Here is a 22,065-nt window from a genome sequence, read left to right on the forward strand (position 1 = left end):
CTACCCCGTAAGGTTTGGAGTTCGAGTCCCAGTCTGGCAGCTGAGCTTCCTTGGGTCTCAAAGCTGATGCCTTAGGTAGGGCATGTATCAGAAATGGTATCAGCATTGAGCCCCATTGATAGAGGCAGACGCACCAAGGGAATTGAACTATGAAGGACCATTGATGGCCACAGGCGCGTCCTGGCCTCCTCCTTTTTGTATTTTCAAGGGCAGCTCATGATTTATGATGCCAGCTATTAACCCTTTTACTGCCAGCTGTTTTGGTCAAATCGGAACTTGTATTGCCAGACAGTTTTTGAACATTTTGCACTGTTTCACTTTAGGGGCCTTTCCTCGGGGGGACTTTTAGTTTACCCAGGAAAACAATATATTGTTTTTTTCAGAACAACCTAAGCTTTCAAAATATGGTAGAATTTTTGTGTAATTCCAATTCTGTAACAAGATATAGGCTTCTAAATGTCTAAAAATGCAAAAAAAATCTAATTTTCCATAATATAAACACACATACTAGAAACAAAAATTATTTTATGCACAAATATACAACTGATTTGGAAAGTCCCATGTCTCCTGAACGTGCCAATACCAAATATATATAGTTTTATGGAGATTTCTCAAAAACTCCCAGCAGTACATTACCAAATTTCCAAAGCACTGCTCCAGAAAGCGGCATACTTTAGATTTCAAGGACAAAATTTCCACTAACAGAAGGTTTATCCCAGAAAATTGTACATTTTTGGAAAGAACAGATTCTGGGGAATACAGAATAGGCAGAACTGTCTGTCTACTCCAAACTATCAAGTCGCAATGCTTTCCTAAAGTTATTGGTTTTTATCAAAATTTGTGATTTTTTAAAAAAATTGTTTCAAAACTTCCAGTCTATAGTATCTTATCTCCTACAGGTCATAAAGCAACCAAATAAAACACCATAAATATGAACGCCAGGGGTCCACTGAACAGTTTGATGCCCAATATGTATAGGTTTAGCTAAGTATGTGGCATGTAGGGGCCCCAATGGGAACATACCCCCATATGTCCCATACATCCTTTATGTGGGATAATGCTACAAAAAAAGTACGCTCACCCCAGAAAGCCATATATTTTTGGAAAGTACACATCCCCCCGAATCTATAATGTGTAAACATTTCTTTTTGCTCCAAAGTACCAAGCTGTAAAGCTTTCCTAAGTTTGCAGATTTATATGACATTTAGAAAATCGCATAAAAATGTTGCAATATGCCGCATTTATCTCTCACAATTTCTTGATAAAGATCAGATAAAGGCAAATCACCCCAAATAGGAACACCAGAGGCCTACTGAACAGTTTGATGCCCAATATGCATAGATATACCAAAGTCTGCGGTATGTACTGACCCCGAAATGAAAATAGCGCATAAGGATTTCTCGCCTGCCAGCTCAGCTTTTGCACACAGAGCCCCCTGTCAGTGTATTATGTGCCGAAACTTCCCCTAACTATACACAGACCCCCACAAAACCATATATTTTTGGAAAGTACACATTCTGACAAATCCAACAAGGGTAAAGAGTACTTTCTACACCAAAGTACCAATCTGCAAAGCTTTCCTAAAGTTATTGGTTTTTATGACATTTCAGAAAATCGCCTAAAAATGTTGCAATTTGACGCATTTATCTCACACAATTTCTTGCGTACAAAGGCAAGTCACCCCAAATAGGAACACCAGAGGCCTACTGAACAGTTTGATGCCCAATATGCATAGATATACCAAAGTCTGCGGTGTGTACTGACCCCAAAATGAAAATAGCGCATAAGGATTTCTCGCCTGCCAGCTCAGCTTTTGCACACAGAGCCCCCTGACAGCATATTATGTGCAGTAACCTCCCCCCTAACTATACAAAGAGCCCCAGGAAACCATATATTTTTGGAAAGTACACATTCTGATGAATTCAAAATAGGCAAAGTTATTTTTGTACACCAAAGTTACACCTGGCAAAGCTACGCTAAAAACAGATTAGGAACACTTATACAGGGATAAAATGCGATAAAACCACAAAAATTGTGCAAATCAGTGAAACAACAAAATAAGTCACATGACAGTGTAATTAGTGGTCAGAATATCTGATCCAATAGTCACGCTGTCAAAATAAACAGTTTTTGGGTAAAAGAAACTAAAAACAAAGTGGCAAAATGAAAAAAAAACAAAACAAAACAAAAACCAAAGTGTTTGTGTATACATGTGTGTACATGTGTAAAAGTTTTGTTATAGTGTGTAAGTGTGTATATGAGTGTAAATAAGTGTATAAAAGTGTGAAAAATGAAAAAAAAAACTGCTAAAATGTATGCTGTAAGTGTGTGTAAATGTATGTAAGTGTGTATAAATGTATGTAAGTTTGTGTGTAAGTGTGTAAATGAAAAAAAAAAAAAAGTTCTTACCTGTCCTGAAGACCCGATCGCCTCCTCTTCAGTGGGCCGGCCGGCAGGGGGGGAAGGAGGAAGCAGCAGACGCGATGCGATGCGATCACGTCTGCTGCTTCCTGGAGGGTCCTGCGAGCGAACGTCTTGCAGGACCCTCATGACAGCCCCCCTGGCACGTTGCCCAGGGGGGCTGTCATGGATAGAAGCTCTCTGCAGCGGCGGCACATGCCGCCGCTGCAGAGAGCTGCGCTTAAATGCCAACGACGTATGGGACACGTCGTTGGCATTTAAGCCCTTTTACTGCCACGACGTATGCCATACGTCGTTGGCAGTAAAAGAGTTAAAACACTAGTGCACTTGGTGTGTCTGATGCTGCCATTCCAACCATGGAAAATGGGGGTGTTTTGTAATGTGGGTGTGGTCAGAGGGGCGTGGTCAAAAAATATTGCATCACTTAGCGCGGCATATACTTTTGTCCCTCTTTTTAATTTTTAAATGTTGGGAGGTATGGTGTGGTGCAGTGTTGGGTGTCAGTGTTGCCTACAGGGCGTAAGAAACTCACTGGGTTCAGTACAGATAGGTTGTCCCAAGTTGTGGAAAGATATATTTCTTAACTATTGATAATGTCTGCTTTATTTATCATTTATACTTGTCCAAAGCTGCTGTCACTGCCTGTGGCCTTAACCTTAATAACTATAAATGAAAAACATGGCTGTAATAATCTCTTATGTATTAAAAGGGATATTGGAGGCATTCTGTGATAAAGGTACAAAGCTGCAGGCCTCGTATATTATAAGGGATAATGTACCCCCTACTGTAAATGATAAGGATATTAGCAGTCACTGAGGGGCTCTGTGACCATATAAAGGCACAAGGCTGCAGGCAGAGTTATACAGGAACTCTGAGTATCACTCATGTATTATAAGGGATAATGTACCCCCTACTGTAAATGATAAGGATTTTAGAAGTCACTAAGGGGTTCTGTGCCCATATAAAGGCACAAGGCTGCAGGCTGAGTTATACAGGGAACTCTGAGTATCACTCATGTATTATAAGGGATAATGTACCCCCTACTCTTAATGATAAGGATTTTAGAAGTCACTGAGGGGTTCTGTGCCCATATAAAGCACAAGGCTGCAGGCTGAGTTATACAAATGGCCCTCTCTCAAAACCATCCTAACCACACAAAAAAACCCAGTATAAAATACAGGTGCTATTTTATTATTACAGAGAAAAGGGAATCTTTTAAGCATGAAATAAACCCAATAGGGCTGTTCTGCCCCCAATAAGGGGTAATTATATCTTAGTTGGGATCAAGTACAGGTACTGTTTTATTATTACAGAGAAAACTGGAATCATTTAAGCATGAAATAAACCCAATAGGGCTGTTCTGCCCCCAATAAGGGGTAATTATATCTTAGTTGGGATCAAGTACAGGTACTGTTTTATTATTACAGAGAAAACTGGAATCATTTAAGCATGAAATAAACCCAATAGGGCTGTTCTGCCCCCAATAAGGGGTAATTATATCTTAGTTGGGATCAAGTACAGGTACTGTTTTATTATTACAGAGAAAACTGGAATCATTTAACCATGAAATAAACCCAATAGGGCTGTTCTGCCCCCAATAAGGGGTAATTATACCTTAGTTGGGATCAATTACAGGTACTGTTTTATTATTACAGAGAAAAGGGAATCATTTAACCATGAAATAAACCCAATAGGGCTGTTCTGCCCCAATAAGGGGTAATTATTTCTTAGTTGGGATCAAGTACAGGTACTGTTTTATTATTACAGAGAAAAGGGAATCATTTAACCATTAAATAAACCCAATAGGGCTGTTCTGCCCCCAATAAGGGGTAATTATATCTTAGTTGGGATCAAGTACAGGTACTGTTTTATTATTACAGAGAAAAGGGAACTTATTTATTGTCTGGGCCCATTCTTTGCAGGGATATGGGAGCTCTAATAGTTAAATGATTGAGGAAAACAAAATTGCATAATGTGAAAAGAGGAGGGAAAAATGCCAAACTACAGTATTAAAAATATATGATTATGCGCCTGATATACGTTGTACCAACTGGATTTGCCCAGAAACAGCCCAGTGTGTAATTACCCACAGGAGAGACTAGTGCTCTATTTGCTTTTACCAGGGGGTAATCTTAATCACTCTTAGCACTTCCCACATTCCAGAAAAAAGATAAGGCTGGAGAAGTCTGGTGTCAAAATGGACCCCCTACTGTGCACGTTCACGTTACTTTCCAGGCACCACCTGCTGTCTAAAAACAGAATAACAGCCTAAGAAGGCTTTTTTCCCCCTGACACAGCAGGGAGATGGCACGAGATAACACAACAGGATAGCCTGTGTTATCTTGTAACTAGTTAAGTTTTGGGAAAACCTGCGCTTCATCTGTATATCCTTTTGTAAAACTGTCCCTTTTTAATGCCCTATAACACTACCCTCCCGTCTACACACTTACAGCACTCCTTAATTAATTAAAAATAGAATCTACCAACAATACCTTAATATGTAAAAGCTTATTGGGTCTATTAACCTAAACCTTATGCAGATGTATTTGTGGTACCAGTACATGCTTGACAAGATTATTTTCTCCACTTAAATCCTCATCACACTGTCTTTGGCCCTGCACATAGGCCAAATATGTCCTCCTAACCATTTTGCGCCTAACTCACTAGCATTGAAACAGAAGGCATGTAACATGTACCAACAGGGGGGCGGGATGTGAGGTCATGGGGGTGGGATATTGATGTCATGGGGTGGGGCGAGTGACAACGGGTGTCAATCGCTGATCACCTTGTCCTAATTTGGAAAAATGGGCAGGCAGTTTTGACCTGGACAGCCCTTCTGAAACCTGGGATGTCCAGGTCAAAACCAGTCAGGCGGCAACGATATGTACCAAGGATTTTTGAAATCCACCTATGCCTCCTCCTCGCATAGTCAAATAGATCCTTGCCCAAACATTGCTGTCTATCCAGAACCCACCATTTATAATGGTTACGGTAAAACAATTGTGCTTGATTATATTTTCTATACATTTTTTTTTCATTAGACCTAACGTTGTCTTTAATATCTGGAAGCAAAAAGTAATATGAGCTGCCCCTTGGTCCCATGATTACTGGAACATGGTTACACTCTATAATGAGAAACATGTGCTTAATGGTGGACATGTATAAATAGTTTATTAACACCTACACAGTGATCAACTTTTGCTACCTCACTTTGTTTATTCAAAGTGTTTCATACTGTTGGAATTGATTACATTAGAGAAGTAAAGAATTGTTAGGCTGAGGGACTAAGATAATGATATAGTTAATGTAATCACATGTAAAAATAATAGATTGCTATGTTATTATACCTGATGCACATTAAAGTATCCCTGAACCTGTAAGAAACAATAATTTGCAATATGGTTGCTTGCTGAAATAAATTCCAGTTCCCTGTTGATGATCAAATCTAAATCATAGTCCATTTATCTTTAGTCTGACAGGCATATATCTTCGGGCATCAGGATCCCCTTCTCCATGGGCGTCCACAGAAGGGGGCAAGAGGGGGCACTTGCCCCCCCCCTGGAAAAGTAGCAAAAAAAACAAAAACCTTACTCTGTTTCTGCAGTCCCCTCAAGCCCGTTTTTGCTGTGCTCCGATTGGATCTTTCTTCTTGTGGATTCTCCAATCAGAGCACAGCTTCCTTGACAGACAGTAAAATTGACCAATCAGAGCACACATGCACACAGGGATCGGGAGATTTTGCAAACTGGAAACAGAAATAAAGACTGAAAAGAAGAATCTGCCCCTGTAACTTTACCTAAGAACCAACTCTCAACTTTTGCTGCAGTTTTCATCCCACAGGTACTATACCCAGGCACTATACCCAGGTACTATACCCAGGCACTATACCCAGGCACTATACCCAGGCACTATACACAGGTACTATACCCAGGTACTATACACAGGCACTATACACAGGCACTATACCCAGGTACTATACCCAGGCACTATACCCAGGCACTATACCAAGGCACTATACCCAGGCACTATACCCAGGCATGGGCGTCCGCAGAAAATTTTCCAAGGGGGGGCAAGTAAGCTAGCATCATCCTGCAACAGATAAATATATATATATATTTTTTTTTTTTTTGCAGGATGATACTAGGGGAGGCTAAATATGGCCCATACACAGACTGACCTACAGCTAATGTGACACTTAGTGGATTCGCTGCTGACGTAAAAAGTTAACCTCCCAACTACCTCTTGCCGTTCCCACTGACTTCCAGGGATACTGTACAAAAGTGCGGGTGGGGGTGCTTTTTTTTTTACCCTAAAATGTTTAGTATTAGTAGTAAAAGTATTCATACGCGCACTTCTGTTAGGGGATCTGCAAACATTTGTGTTTGTGATCAGTTAGCTTAAAGGGGTAGTTCGCATTCGAATTCACTTTTATTTTTAATGGTTTTTCAGTTATTTAGCTTTTTGTTCAGCAGCTCTCCATTTGGTATTTCAGCAGCTATCTGGTTGCTAGGGTCTTATTTACCCTAGCAACCAGGTAGTGATTTAAACAAGAGATGGGAATATGAATAGTTAAGGGGCCTACTTGGAAAAATAAGTAATACAAAATTATAATAATAATAAAATTGTAGCCTCACAGAGCAATATTTTTTGGCCCCCATTTGAAATCTGTATAGAGGCAGAAGAGAAAGGCAAATTATTCAAAAAAATTAATTAGGAAGACCAATTGCAAAGTTGCTAGGAATAGGCCATTTTATAACATACTAAAGGTTAACTTAAAAGTGAACCACCCCTTTAGATGTGTTTATGTTAGTTTTATAGCAAGAAAGGCAGTAGGTACTGACTCCCCATTATATACAGTGAGACGCAGTTTGTATTTACAAACCCAGCACATTATATACAGTGAGAAGCAGTGGGTACTGATGGCAGATATTCAGGCCCTGGCACTATAACACTGGCACGGATACACAACATTGGCCCCACTGTAACTTACTATAAATGAACAAAACAATGACAAAAAAAAAAAAAAAATAGTAAGTGCAAAAAACAACAACACATATATAAACACACAATGAGCTTTTTCAGAGGGAAAGAGTTAACTTACCCTCCATGTGTTAAGGTAGGGGATAGATTATATATTATTATAGATGTCAGGTCAGGCAAAAAATTATTTAATGTCAGCTAGTGATTCTTTAGAACTGTATAGTACCTGGGTATAGTGCCTGGGTATAGTGCCTGGGTATAGTGCCTGTGTATAGTGCCTGGGTATAGTGCCTGGGTATAGTACCTGTGTATAGTGCCTGTGTATAGTACCTGTGTATAGTACCTGTGTATAGTGCCTGGGTATAGTGCCTGTGTATAGTGCCTGTGTATAGTGCCTGGGTATAGTGCCTGGGTATAGTGCCTGTGTATAGTACCTGTGTATAGTGCCTGGGTATAGTGCCTGGGTATAGTACCTGTGTATAGTACCTGTGTATAGTGCCTGTGTATAGTGCCTGTGTATAGTGCCTGTGTATAGTACCTGTGTATAGTGCCTGGGTATAGTGCCTGTGTATAGTACCTGGGTATAGTGCCTGGGTATAGTGCCTGGGTATAGTGCCTGTGTATAGTACCTGTGTATAGTGCCTGTGTATAGTGCCTGTGTATAGTGCCTGGGTATAGTACCTGTGTATAGTACCTGTGTATAGTGCCTGGGTATAGTGCCTGTGTATAGTGCCTGTGTATAGTGCCTGGGTATAGTACCTGTGTATAGTGCCTGTGTATAGTGCCTGTGTATAGTGCCTGGGTATAGTACCTGTGTATAGTGCCTGGGTATAGTGCCTGGGTATAGTGCCTGGGTATAGTCCCTGGGTATAGTGCCTGTGTATAGTGCCTGGGTATAGTGCCTGGGTATAGTGCCTGGGTATAGTGCCTGTGTATAGTGCCTGGGTATAGTACCTGGGTATAGTGCCTGGGTATAGTGCCTGGGTATAGTGCCTGGGTATAGTACCTGGGTATAGTGCCTGGGTATAGTACCTGTGTATAGTGCCTGGGTATAGTGCCTGGGTATAGTACCTGGGTATAGTGCCTGGGTATAGTACCTGTGGGATGAAAACTGCAGCAAAAGTTGAGAGTTGGTTCTTAGGTAAAGTTACAGGGGCAGATTCTTCTTTTCAGTCTTTATTTCTGTTTCCAGTTTGCAAAATCTCCCGATCCCTGTGTGCATGTGTGCTCTGATTGGTCAATTTTACTGTCTGTCAAGGAAGCTGTGCTCTGATTGGAGAATCCACAAGAAGAAAGATCCAATCGGAGCACAGCAAAAACGGGCTTGAGGGGACTGCAGAAACAGAGTAAGGTTTTTGTTTTTTTTGCTACTTTTCCAGGGGGGGGCAAGTGCCCCCTCTTGCCCCCTTCTGTGGACGCCCATGTACCCAGGCACTATACCCAGGCACTATACCCAGGCACTATACACAGGTACTATACCCAGGCACTATACCCAGGTACTATACCCAGGCACTATACCCAGGCACTATACCCAGGCACTATACCCAGGCACTATACACAGGCACTATACCCAGGGACTATACCCAGGCACTATACCCAGGCACTATACACAGGCACTATACCCAGGGACTATACACAGGCACTATACCCAGGCACTATACCCAGGCACTATACCCAGGCACTATACACAGGCACTATACACAGGCACTATACCCAGGCACTATACCCAGGGACTATACCCAGGCACTATACCCAGGCACTATACCCAGGCACTATACACAGGTACTATACCCAGGCACTATACCCAGGCACTATACACAGGCACTATACACAGGTACTATACCCAGGCACTATACACAGGCACTATACACAGGCACTATACCCAGGCACTATACACAGGTACTATACACAGGTACTATACACAGGTACTATACCCAGGCACTATACACAGGCACTATACACAGGCACTATACCCAGGCACTATACCCAGGCACTATACCCAGGCACTATACCCAGGTACTATACACAGGCACTATACCCAGGCACTATACACAGGTACTATACACAGGCACTATACACAGGCACTATACACAGGCACTATACACAGGTACTATACACAGGTACTATACCCAGGCACTATACACAGGCACTATACACAGGTACTATACACAGGCACTATACCCAGGCACTATACCCAGGCACTATACACAGGCACTATACCCAGGCACTATACCCAGGTACTATACACAGGTACTATACACAGGCACTATACACAGGTACTATACACAGGCACTATACCCAGGCACTATACCCAGGCACTATACACAGGCACTATACCCAGGCACTATACCCAGGCACTATACCCAGGCACTATACCCAGGTACTATACAGTTCTAAAGAATCACTAGCTGACATTAAATTGTTTTTTGCCTGACCTGACATCTATAATAATATATAATCTATCCCCTACCCTAACACATGGAGGGTAAGTTAACTCTTTCCCTCTGAAAAAGCTCATTGTGTGTTTATATATGTGTTGTTGTTTTTTGCACTTACTATTTTTTTTTTTTTTTGTCATTGTTTTGTTCATTTATAGTAAGTTACAGTGGGGCCAATGTTGTGTATCCGTGCCAGTGTTATAGTGCCAGGGCCTGAATATCTGCCATCAGTACCCACTGCTTCTCACTGTATATAATGTGCTGGGTTTGTAAATACAGACTGCGTCTCACTGTATATAATGGGGAGTCAGTACCCACTGCCTTTCTTGCTATAAAACTAACATAAACACATCTAAAGGGGTGGTTCACTTTTAAGTTAACCTTTAGTATGTTATAAAATGGCCTATTCCTAGCAACTTTGCAATTGGTCTTCCTAATTAATTTTTTTGAATAATTTGCCTTTCTCTTCTGCCTCTATACAGATTTCAAATGGGGGCCAAAAAATATTGCTCTGTGAGGCTACAATTTTATTATTATTATAATTTTGTATTACTTATTTTTCCAAGTAGGCCCCTTAACTATTCATATTCCCATCTCTTGTTTAAATCACTACCTGGTTGCTAGGGTAAATAAGACCCTAGCAACCAGATAGCTGCTGAAATACCAAATGGAGAGCTGCTGAACAAAAAGCTAAATAACTGAAAAACCATTAAAAATAAAAGTGAATTCGAATGCGAACTACCCCTTTAAGCTAACTGATCACAAACACAAATGTTTGCAGATCCCCTAACAGAAGTGCGCGTATGAATACTTTTACTACTAATACTAAACATTTTAGGGTAAAAAAAAAAGCACCCCCACCCGCACTTTTGTACAGTATCCCTGGAAGTCAGTGGGAACGGCAAGAGGTAGTTGGGAGGTTAACTTTTTACGTCAGCAGCGAATCCACTAAGTGTCACATTAGCTGTAGGTCAGTCTGTGTATGGGCCATATTTAGCCTCCCCTAGTATCATCCTGCAAAAAAAAAAAAATATATATATATATTTATCTGTTGCAGGATGATGCTAGCTTACTTGCCCCCCCTTGGAAAATTTTCTGCGGACGCCCATGCCCTTCTCTACATATTTTTTATTTATACACAGAATTGCAGTGGTGTAAATCTGTCATTCCACTGGTCACCTGCCCCAATAACTAAAGACCATGGGGACTCAGGGACCACATGTGGGGGGGAGGCAATCGCTCACCACGCCCACATGACTGTAGGGATCTGCTCCCCTTATAGTTACACCACTGCAAAAGTGGAGTATGAAATTTGCTGTAAAAGAATTTGGCCCTGTAGAAGAATTATGTTTTTATTAATGTTAAATTAGTATCCTTTGTACTTGGAGTTGTCTAATAATGATACTTATTATTCTTAACAGGTACATTCTGTGGGCATTCAACCCCCAAGCCTCTTGTTTCGATTGGAAATAAACTGCTTATATCTTTTACAAGTAATAGTAAAACAACAGACAAGGGATTTAAGGCTCAGTATGAAGCAGTAGATCCAAGTAAAACTGCTGGTAAGTCCTGATCATGTTTTAACAAAAAACAAATAAACCTTGGGTGTGCTTTTTGTACTTTTCTAGAAAGAAGTGGGCAGAAAACATGAAAAACAGAAACGAAATATGGCTTTCAGCCCTGGAATACTGTATGAAGGTTTTTTCTATCTCTCTCTTTAGCACATTATACATCCAATATTTATATATAAATTAAACAATAACATGTTTTTTTTATTTTCCATATACCATTTGCTGTGAAATTCAAGTACTTTTTTTCAGCAAAAGTAATTTTACAATGTATCAAATTAAAGCAAAAGAAAAAAGTAAATGCAGTGTTCAGTGGTTTTGAATGTATATAAAATATAAAAACTGAAAAATATTCTCACTCAGGCTTCAGTTTATGAACAAAAACAAATGGTAACTGGTTACTAAAGGTGCTGGACAGCTGGCATTATAACCACAGCTATACCTTGCACTATTATAGTACTGTAGGTCTAGGTATACATGCTGCTAAATACTATATATTGATTCACTGATAAAAGTAAAGGGCTATAGCCATTGATATAAACAAGTACTCTGAAGTGTAGTCGATGCTAGATAATTATATATAACTATATAATTACACACACACACATATATATATATATATATATATATATATATATATATATATATATAGAAAATAATCATCTGTGGCCAGCACACCCTTCAATGTTTCATCAAAAATTTTTTTATTGCAGATATATTGTTAAAACAATAGGTTTTAACAATATATCTGCAATAAAAAATTTTTTGATGAAACATTGAAGGGTGTGCTGGCCACAGATGATTATTTTCTATGCATACATAATTTTGGCTAAGCACCCCGCAGAATATTGAGCCTTGGAGTGCGGACACCATTTGGATTGATATATATATATATATATATATATATATATAAAAAAATGCTAGTAAGCAGCACACCATAAGATAAAAGTTGATACCTGGGTGCCTGTGTGAAAAAACAGTATACAGGCTCGAATGACGGCACACACAGGATTTGCAAAAAGCGGTCACTACATCAAACAAAAATTAATTGCATCAGAGGTTTATTGATTCCAACGTTTCAGCTCCACACAGGAGCTTTCGTCAGGGATCCCTGACGAAAGCTCCTGTGTGGAGCTGAAATGTTGGAATCAATAAACCTCTGATGCAATTAATTTTTGTTTGATCTAGTCACCGCTTTTTGCAAATCCTGTGTGTGCCGTCATTCGAGCCTGTATATATATATATATATACAGGTCCTTTTCAAAAAATTAGCATATTGTGATAAAGTTCATTATTTTCTGTAATGTACTGATAAACATTAGACTTTCATATATTTTAGATTCATTACACACAACTGAAGTAGTTCAAGCCTTTTCTTGTTTTAATATTGATGATTGTGGCATACAGCTCATGAAAACCCAAAATTCCTATCTCAAAAAATTAGCATATCATGAAAAGGTTCTCTAAATGAGCTATTAACCTAATCATCTGAATCAACAAATTAACTCTAAAAACCTGCAAAAGATTCCTGAGGCTTTTAAAAACTCCCAGCCTGGTTCATTACTCAAAACCGCAATCATGGGTAAGACTGCCGACCTGACTGCTGTCCAGAAGGCCATCATTGACACCCTCAAGCAAGAGGGTAAGACACAAAAAGAAATTTCTGAACAAATAGGCTGTTCCCAGAGTGCTGTATCAAGGCACCTCAGTGGGAAGTCTGTGGGAAGGAAAAAGTGTGGCAGAAAACGCTGCACAACGAGAAGAGGTGACTGGGCCCTGAGGAAGATTGTGGAGAAGGACCGATTCCTGACCTTGGGGGACCTGCGGAAGCAGTGGACTGAGTCTGGAGTAGAAACATCCAGAGCCACCGTGTACAGGCGCGTGCAGGAAATGGGCTACAGGTGCTGCATTCCCCAGGTCAAGCCACTTTTGAACCAGAAACAGCGGCAGAAGCGCCTGACCTGGGCTACAGAGAAGCAGCACTGGACTGTTGCTCAGTGGTCCAAAGTATGTCATTCGGAAATCAAGGTGCCAGAGTCTGGAGGAAGACTGGGGAGAGGGAAATGCCAAAATGCCTGAAGTCCAGTGTCAAGTACCCACAGTCAGTGATGGTCTGGGGTGCCATGTCAGCTGCTGGTGTTGGTCCACTGTGTTTTATCAAGGGCAGGGTCAATGCAGCTAGCTATCAGGAGATTTTGGAGCACTTCATGCTTCCATCTGCTGAAAAGCTTTATGGAGATGAAGATTTCATTTTTCAGCACGACCTGGCACCTGCTCACAGTGCCAAAACCACTGGTAAATGGTTTACTGACCATGGTATTACTGTGCTCAATTGGCCTGCCAACTCTCCTGACCTGAACCCCATAGAGAATCTGTGGGATATTGTGAAGAGAAAGTTGAGAGACACAAGACCCAACACTCTGGATGAGCTTAAGGCCGCTATTGAAGCATCCTGGGCCTCCATAACACCTGAGCAGTGCCACAGGCTGATTGCCTCCATGCCACGCCACATTGAAGCAGTCATTTCTGCAAAAGGATTCCCGACCAAGTATTGAGTGCATAACTGAACATAATTATTTGAAGGTTGACTTTTTTTGTATTAAAAACACTTTTTTTTTATTGGGCGGATGAAATATGCTAATTTTTTGAGATAGGAATTTTGGGTTTTCATGAGCTGTATGCCACAATCATCAATATTAAAACAAGAAAAGGCTTGAACTACTTCAGTTGTGTGTAATGAATCTAAAATATATGAAAGTCTAATGTTTATCAGTACATTACAGAAAATAATGAACTTTATCACAATATGCTAATTTTTTGAAAAGGACCTGTATATCTATACTATTATAATGTGTTTCAGCACATAAATAGACATACACCTGATAGATTATTATCTGACACTGAACAAATAATCTGTCCGCACTCTGCTAAAATGGAAGTCCAGACTCAGCTGTATTACTGAAACACTCACTGAAAAGGTCATATTTTAATATGTAACATTATTTGCCAAAATGGCTTGTGAATGTGCTCATTCACCACAAACTATGTCAGATCCAAGGATTATCCTCAAAAAATGAACAGATGATGAACGGAAAAGATAACCAAAGTATTTCCAGCTCCACATTAGGGAGAGTGCCAATATGTCCAACTCTTTTCTACAATATGCACAATATGGCACAGCTCAGACATAACTCCCATTAATATCCTGTGGATGGGCAGAATAATTTCACAGTTTTTGTATTGTAAAAAAAAATTTAATAACAAATGGAATAAAATCATGTAATCTGTGTAAAGCAACTATTGGCAATACTGACCAGAAATCAAACTTATAGGTATTATATGTGATGTAAATTGGATTTTTGACACTGGATAATTTATGCTACACAGATGGCTTTTCCAATCAAATTTAAATAAGTTGCTCATTCAAATGACGTTTGAGGCAAATGTCTAAGGGCTGGCTAAAAAGCTTTTATTTTAAACCATAAGGCAAACCATATGAACTAGGATTTGTGCACCCATTTCTCAGCAAATTGAATCCATACTATTTTAGTTTGTTACATATAGTTAACCACAAACATAAAACGTTTTCTGCCAAAAAAAATGCCCTCACCGATTAATATATGATAGAGGATCAACCCAGGATTAAATTGAAACGTGGATCTGGCCCTCAGCCAAAGGGTCTGCACTGGCCCCCAATGTGATCTGTTGTCCCCATGTGGCAAAAATAGTCATATATTCCTTCTATTGACAAAATGGAAAACAAGCAGATCTTTCAATGTATTACCTTTACAGAAATATCCCCAAGTCCTGTATTATCAGTTATTTGAGGTGTCATGTAACTTATACTGTGGATTAAACTAAACACGTGAAACATTTCTAGAACGTTACATAAACAACAAAAGGTTAAAGGTGAAAGATGATTCAAACTATTTGTGCTGCAGAAATTATTGGAGGAGGAGGACATTTGCAGGGTAACACTGGGGACTTTGGAACACCTGACACATCTGCTCGCGCATACAAGAATGATGCCATCTACCAGGTAATTACTCTAGATCAAACATAGCTGTTCTCTGTGTATTGTGTGTGTGTTGAAGGATTTGCATGAAATGCGTTTGACTTGGACACGTGGAATAAGGGAATTGAGACCAGGTGCAACTTGAACTCCTCTTTTAAGTATCCTATGAAAAAAACACATTAATCATGTTATATAATTAAGTAGGCCATGCTGTTATTAATGTAATAATTGCTCAGAAAGATCTGTTTATCACACAGTTAGCTAGGGACGTTTTTATGTTCTGACACAAAGGACAAAATAAGCCACACCATATAATTAGCGGCTAATAATGCACAGGTGGTGACAATGATGTCACAGTTCCTTAATTATTCCAACCCTATACTTAATATACTGCTTTGCATCAAGCAAACCCTGCCAGCCCTAGAATTTGGCTATAAAGGAGAATATGATTTCAAAGATGATAACAATATGAGAAGTCATGATTATTTATACTGTACTAAGAATGCATCAAACCTATCATTTTTGTATTTGTTTAAATAATGAACTAAATACCAAACTATTTACAATTGTAAAATCTGTATAATCTGTAAATAGTTCTCTAGGCTTCTTACATTATATTGTGACTGATATATTCATTTTAGGGATCACTTTTATTCAATAGCATTAGCAAAGGTCCCGCCAAGATCTAGATTTTACATACTGCAATCACAATTACCATTTTTTGCTGCAATTCACCAGAATTGCTGCTAAATGCTATACAGAAAATGAATAGCCCCTAAGAGGATGATTTATTTACATTTAAATTCTAGTTTCACTGTCATGCAAGTTTTTTTGCACTAATACTCAAATTTGAATTAGAGTTTCTGAGTGTTTGTATCTGTTAAGATTAAAAAACTGAAATGTAAAAATTTGGCATCTAAAAGCTGGAAGCCAATCGAAGCAATGTTCAAGAATTTTTTTTCAATTTTAGTTGTTAGATGATGAGTAAATGTGACTACATGTTTTTTTTCACAATTACTTTTAGAGAGTTGAGTTTTTTAATACATTGCCGCAGTTGGTTTGGTTGAATACAATAGACTCTGCACAAATTATATCTTGCAAGAATGTATTGAACAGGGTAAATCCTGAACAGAATACAAGATTCATGAATTTTTAAGTAATATTGCAATTTTGCTGCTTATATTCACATAGCAATATAGAGGCCAACCAGGGTGTTGCTTCCCAGGAATTTAAGTTGACCTTCTTGGTCGTACCAGTATAAAATGCTCCTCCTCACAATGGTCTTTTCTTGGACTTTTTGCACCCCTACCCAGTAATATCTGTTCCCCCAAGGTTACACCATAACTGATGGTATCAGGTATATATTAGGTACATATATTAAAAAGTGTAAATATACAAAGAACCCTATAGATCTACTCACTTATCAAATGTAATTTAATTAGTACAATAAGACATCCTTTTACTATCTAGCAGATTATTAAATACAATAATAAAGCGCTCCCACTCAATCGAGTATTCTTTTTTTATTCTTGCAGTGGAAAATTTCAGTTGCTTCTGGCTACAAGATAAAATTGACCTTCACTTCATTTGACCTAGAACCTGCTGGACCAGCTGGTTGCAAAGATGTGGTTGAAGTTTATGATGGAGACACCAAAGGGTCACTCAAGCTAGGTATGTTTACTTTTGTTTCCTTTTTAATTTGGCCTGACAGTGGTGGTTTGTGTGCGTGGTCCCTCAACACCCTCTTGTTTATCAGGCACACAGTAAGTTTGGATGCAAAATTAAGCATGCAATGATTCTATTTAGAGAGGTACTTGCTTTCTCCTGGTGGGTTGCTTTAGTATACTGATGCAAATTGGTGGATTAAGGGGAAAGTTGCTATAGATGGTACATTGCATTTTTTTATAGTATCCAAAGAATTGTGTATCACAACGGAGAAGTACCAAGGGAACTCTTGTCAAAGCATACAATATTCCTCATAGGAATTCTATTCATATAAAAATGTTAATAGGATGACCCCTACCCCTACCAAGGGCATACAATGTAAATGAGATGATTAAGTTTCCAGAACTAAATATATCACTTATTTTATGTCCAATATCCCTATAGGCTGTACTAGAAAAAAACATTATCACATGTAATAGAATCCAAATCATCTCAAAACAGGCACTTTTTAAAAAAACTGGTAAAGAATTTTCTAGATTAAGTTTACAAAGCCAGCTCATGAGGGGGAACATATTATGTTTTGACGTCCTTATGGAATCAGCATAATTATATTTCTTTTTAACTGCATATTGCTTTGATTAGCCTGACATTCAGAAATACAGCAGTATGGTATAATGACAGCAGTTTGGTGCCTTTTTTGCCAAAGGGGAACACAAACAAAAATATGATAAATGGGTTATCAGCATGAAATAATTACTACAATACTATTGCCTACCCAGCAGCTTGTCTCTATTGCCAGGCTTTTTACATCTTAGATGTATGCAGAGAGAAACTGCTGAGAAGGGACAGTGAAGAGTAAATTGATGGTTCAGAATATTTAATTAAATAATTTAGAAAGTCTCCTATTTCCGTGATTATACTTTACATTATAAAAGATGTATTTATATTATGTACTACTGTTGAAGGGGATAATAAATATAAATGTTTTTACAGGGCACTTTTGCGGAAGACAGATTCCTGGACCAGTTTATTCATCTAGCCACATACTAGTGGTTCGATTCACATCGGACAGTGAAGGCTCTGGAAATGGTTTCCATGCCACATACAGTGCTTTCCAAGGAAATATACCTGCTACCACTGTGTCTCCTTCTTCCTCCACTACTACCACAACTACTACCTCCACTACTTCGCCGCCTTTCATTGGTGAGTGCAAAGTTTTCAGTAGAGATAAAAGAATCATTATCTTGTGTGGAGGAGCAGATAATACTGCACCCCATGCCATATACTGCACATATTAAAATGTTCACAGGTATACATTGTACCAATTATGTTCTGCAGATGCAAATAAAAAAGATCATTATTGTAGCCTATTTTTTAGTTGCATAAAACAACAAAGGATTTAGCTTTAACTATTTGATTTTTACACTACATCGATTTGTTCCAGTGGGATAAAAATTGTCTGAATCATTACACCACTTTTCATTACACCACTGAGCTTACCCCATACAGCAGAATTGTTTTCAACTGCTCAAAGTAGTCAAACACATTCTTGTTTGATCATTGTGATGAATTTTCCTTACAGTCTAGAAAGTGTTTTGTAAATGTGGTAACTTTCCCACTAAATGGCACACAGACTACAAAGTGGGTTGACAAGCATGATTCTTTGGCCAACTTTCACATGCCCACCGTCCTGCAGGTGGTCTCTTTTTGCTTTTGAACATACCTTGTTGCCTCCATGAAACATATCGGCCAATTTCAGTGTTTTATATAATATTCAGTTTGTACTACATGAAAAGTCCCAGCAGTGGGAAATATTTGTCAGAAATGGTTTGGCTCATTTTCTTTTCACTGAGCATTAAAGGACAATGAAAGGTTAATATAAATTAAAAGTAAGTCTAAAGGCATTCTATTTAAAGGGGATCTGTCACCTTAAGAAATAATTCCAAATTATTTTCTATTGTGTTTTTCAAGCAAAATGAACTTTACTTACACTATATAAATTATTTCAATCTTATTTTCTTCAGCCTTGGAATTCACAATTTTGTGGACACTGTTATCAAAGCAGGCATTGCATCCTGCCAAAATCTTGTTTCTGTACCAGTATGGGGGGACCTGATACCCATGTCCATGCACTTGTTACACATTTAGATGGTGAAGAGGGAGGGCATTGTGAGAAGTGCAGCAACATCTAAGAAGTTCTGAATTGAAAGTGAAAGTAACTATCTGCCCCACCCCGGGGGGTCGGGGCAGGCAATATATGACTGACAGCTGGGATTTTTAAATGCTTTTATAATGGATATGGATGTGGTAATAAAAAAATGATTTTGGGTTTCATGTTTAATATGAAAAGGTCTTTTATTATACAGGTTTTTATGTATGGGTGACAGGTCCACTTTAAGTCTTACTGCATATCTAAATTCCCAGATCCCTGCTTGCTTCTCTGAGATATGGCGCTGGCAGCCTACAGCAGTGTGAAGACTACAGTGACATCACTGAAATCTCTCTCCCCTTCCTGTAGGCTGCCAGCGGCAGCCTTCCTATTCTCTGAGCATGTGTGTAACTTGATCCTGTCTCCTGTTCTGAGCTACACATGCCCACCAGCCAATCAGAAGTGGATCTGGCAGAGGGGAGGGGGGGAGGGAATGAAACACATGTGCAGTATGAAGCAAGGAGGGAAAGGAAGGGAGAATACCTTTTTAGAGATGGCTGCCTGTTCTAGAAAATGTGAAGTAAGTGTGACTGAGTAAATATTTGATTAGGTGAGCCAAAAGTGTGGCGTTTTTACTAAACAATAGGAGGACTATTGGGCAGTATGCTTTTTAAATTCTGACTTGCATTCTCCTTTAAGTTAAATTTAACTCCTGTGGGCAACTTTGCAACTCAATCCTTTAATTTGATACTACAAATCAGTATCAATCTAGAAAATGATTAGTAAATGACATCCTTTTTTTGCAACTGTAACTAGTAAATAAAAACAAGAGGTAATAAAATCGCCCCTGACTTTTAAGTTGCTCTATCATGTGCTGATTTTCTACATTTATTTTAAAAGTCTCCATGCAAAAAAACAAATATACAGACACCCATGCAAAACTCAGAATTGACAAATTGTGAATAAAATTGCTTAGTTTTTGGTGAAAACTGGGGGTATTATATATTGGAGTGCTATTATCAAACTAATTTATTCACGCTGGGCTGGCACATGTTGAGTATAGTAAATTTCTTCCTACTTAAATATATTGTGCATGCAGTGGTCTAGGGTGCCACTAGGGGAAAATCAGTCAATCACTCTAACAGAAAGTACCCAAAGCATTTTACATTGAAGAAGAGTGCCTACCTGGGATTAAAAGTATTTTATTCATGTTATGACAGATCTTCTTTATCGCCACTGTTCATTTTCATTTATTATAGTATAATAGAGTCTGCCATAAAAAGCTAAGACAATAAAAATGAATATGTTTCTGGATTCAACCATGGGACAAATGCATAAACATATTTTTCACAAAGATACCTTAAGACAGAGAAAACATTTGCAGGGAGAGGGTTACTCAATAACCACTACACAATGGAGAAATAAAAGACTGACTATTATTGTCCATAAACAGAATGGACCATTAATCAGGCTTCTGGAAGAATATCTCAGCATATGTGTGATTAAGGGAACAATAAAAAGAATCTGAATGTTGTATTAAATAATTCATGCATGTTTTGTCTTTCTGCTTCTAGATTCTGGATGTGACAGCAACGCCCTGCAGCGTGGCCGCAAGGGTGTCATTCATTCTAAAAATTATCCTGACACCTACCCTGCAAATCTTCAGTGCAAATGGGACATCACTGTTGCCGAGGGATTTCTGGTCAAACTGGCATTTACTGAGCTTGCTGTGGATGGAGACTTGGGGTCATGTATAGACAAGATAAATATATCTGATACCTCAGATGTAATAGGTAAACAATAATACTAACTACATAAACAGCTTGAGAGGCAACGCACTCTCCCATAAAAAATACGTGAACAGCATTTTCTTTAAAGGGGTAGTTCACCTTTAAATTAGCTTTTAATATGATGTAGATATTGATATTCTGAGAGAATCTGCAACTGGTCTTTATTTTTTATGGTTTTCAGTTACAGGTATCGGACCCCTTATCTGGAAACCCATTATGCAGAAAGTTCCAAATTAAATGAAAATTTAATTTAAAATCCAAATTAAGGAAAGGCCATCTCCCATAGACTCCATTTTAATCATATAATTCACATTATTAAAAATGATTTTCTTTTTCTCTGTAATAATAAAGCAGAACCTTGTATTTGATCCCAACAAAGATACAATTAATCCTTATTGGAGCCAAAACAATCCTTTTGGGTTTAATTACTGTTTAAATACTTTTTTAGTAGACTTAAGGAAAGAGATCTGAATTATGAAAAGACCCCTTATTCGGAAAACCCCTCCCCAGCATTCTGGATAATGGGTCCCATACCTGTATTTAGCTTTTTGTCCAGAAGCTTTCCATTTGTTATTTTAGCAGCTTATTTACCCATAGCAGTCTTATGCACCCTAGCAACCAGGCATGGTTTAATAGAGGGAATATGAAAAGTAGAGGGCCTGCATAGAAAGATAAGTAATAAAGTAACAATAATAATACATTAGTAGCCTTATAGAGCAATAGTTTCTGGCCAGTGACCCCATTTGAAAGCTTGAAAAATGCAACAGAGAAAGGCAAATAATTAAAAAACTATAAAAAGTGAATAATCAAAACCAAGCTCAGTTAATAGAATACTGTGAACAAGAAAATGCAAATACCAATATCTGAAGGGCAAGATTAACCTCTTCTGCCACCATAGGTCACTTTTGGTATAATGCCAGTCTCCCCAGGAAAGCCATAAGACCAAGTGCCCCTTATTCCAAATTTATAACCCCCTAAACACAATTTTTAAGAAGTCTAATTTCATTCCTTTAAAAGTAGCCTTTCTGAAATATCTGCC

General features: G+C 38.6%; 1 protein-coding gene across 1 annotated transcript in view; it reads left to right on the forward strand.

Annotated features, from left to right (window-relative positions):
- Positions 1-22,065, forward strand: part of LOC100489122 (ovochymase-2) — an 84,918-nt gene that overhangs the window by 21,280 nt on the left and 41,573 nt on the right. The window contains exons 4-8 of the mRNA XM_031903196.1: positions 11,261-11,401; positions 15,349-15,446; positions 16,958-17,093; positions 18,081-18,290; positions 20,811-21,029. Coding sequence (XP_031759056.1) covers positions 11,261-11,401; positions 15,349-15,446; positions 16,958-17,093; positions 18,081-18,290; positions 20,811-21,029 — 804 coding nt within the window. The remainder of the gene's footprint in view (positions 1-11,260; positions 11,402-15,348; positions 15,447-16,957; positions 17,094-18,080; positions 18,291-20,810; positions 21,030-22,065) is intronic.

This window comes from Xenopus tropicalis, chromosome 1, assembly GCF_000004195.4.
Source record: "Xenopus tropicalis strain Nigerian chromosome 1, UCB_Xtro_10.0, whole genome shotgun sequence".
Classification (NCBI taxonomy): Eukaryota; Metazoa; Chordata; class Amphibia; order Anura; family Pipidae; genus Xenopus; species Xenopus tropicalis.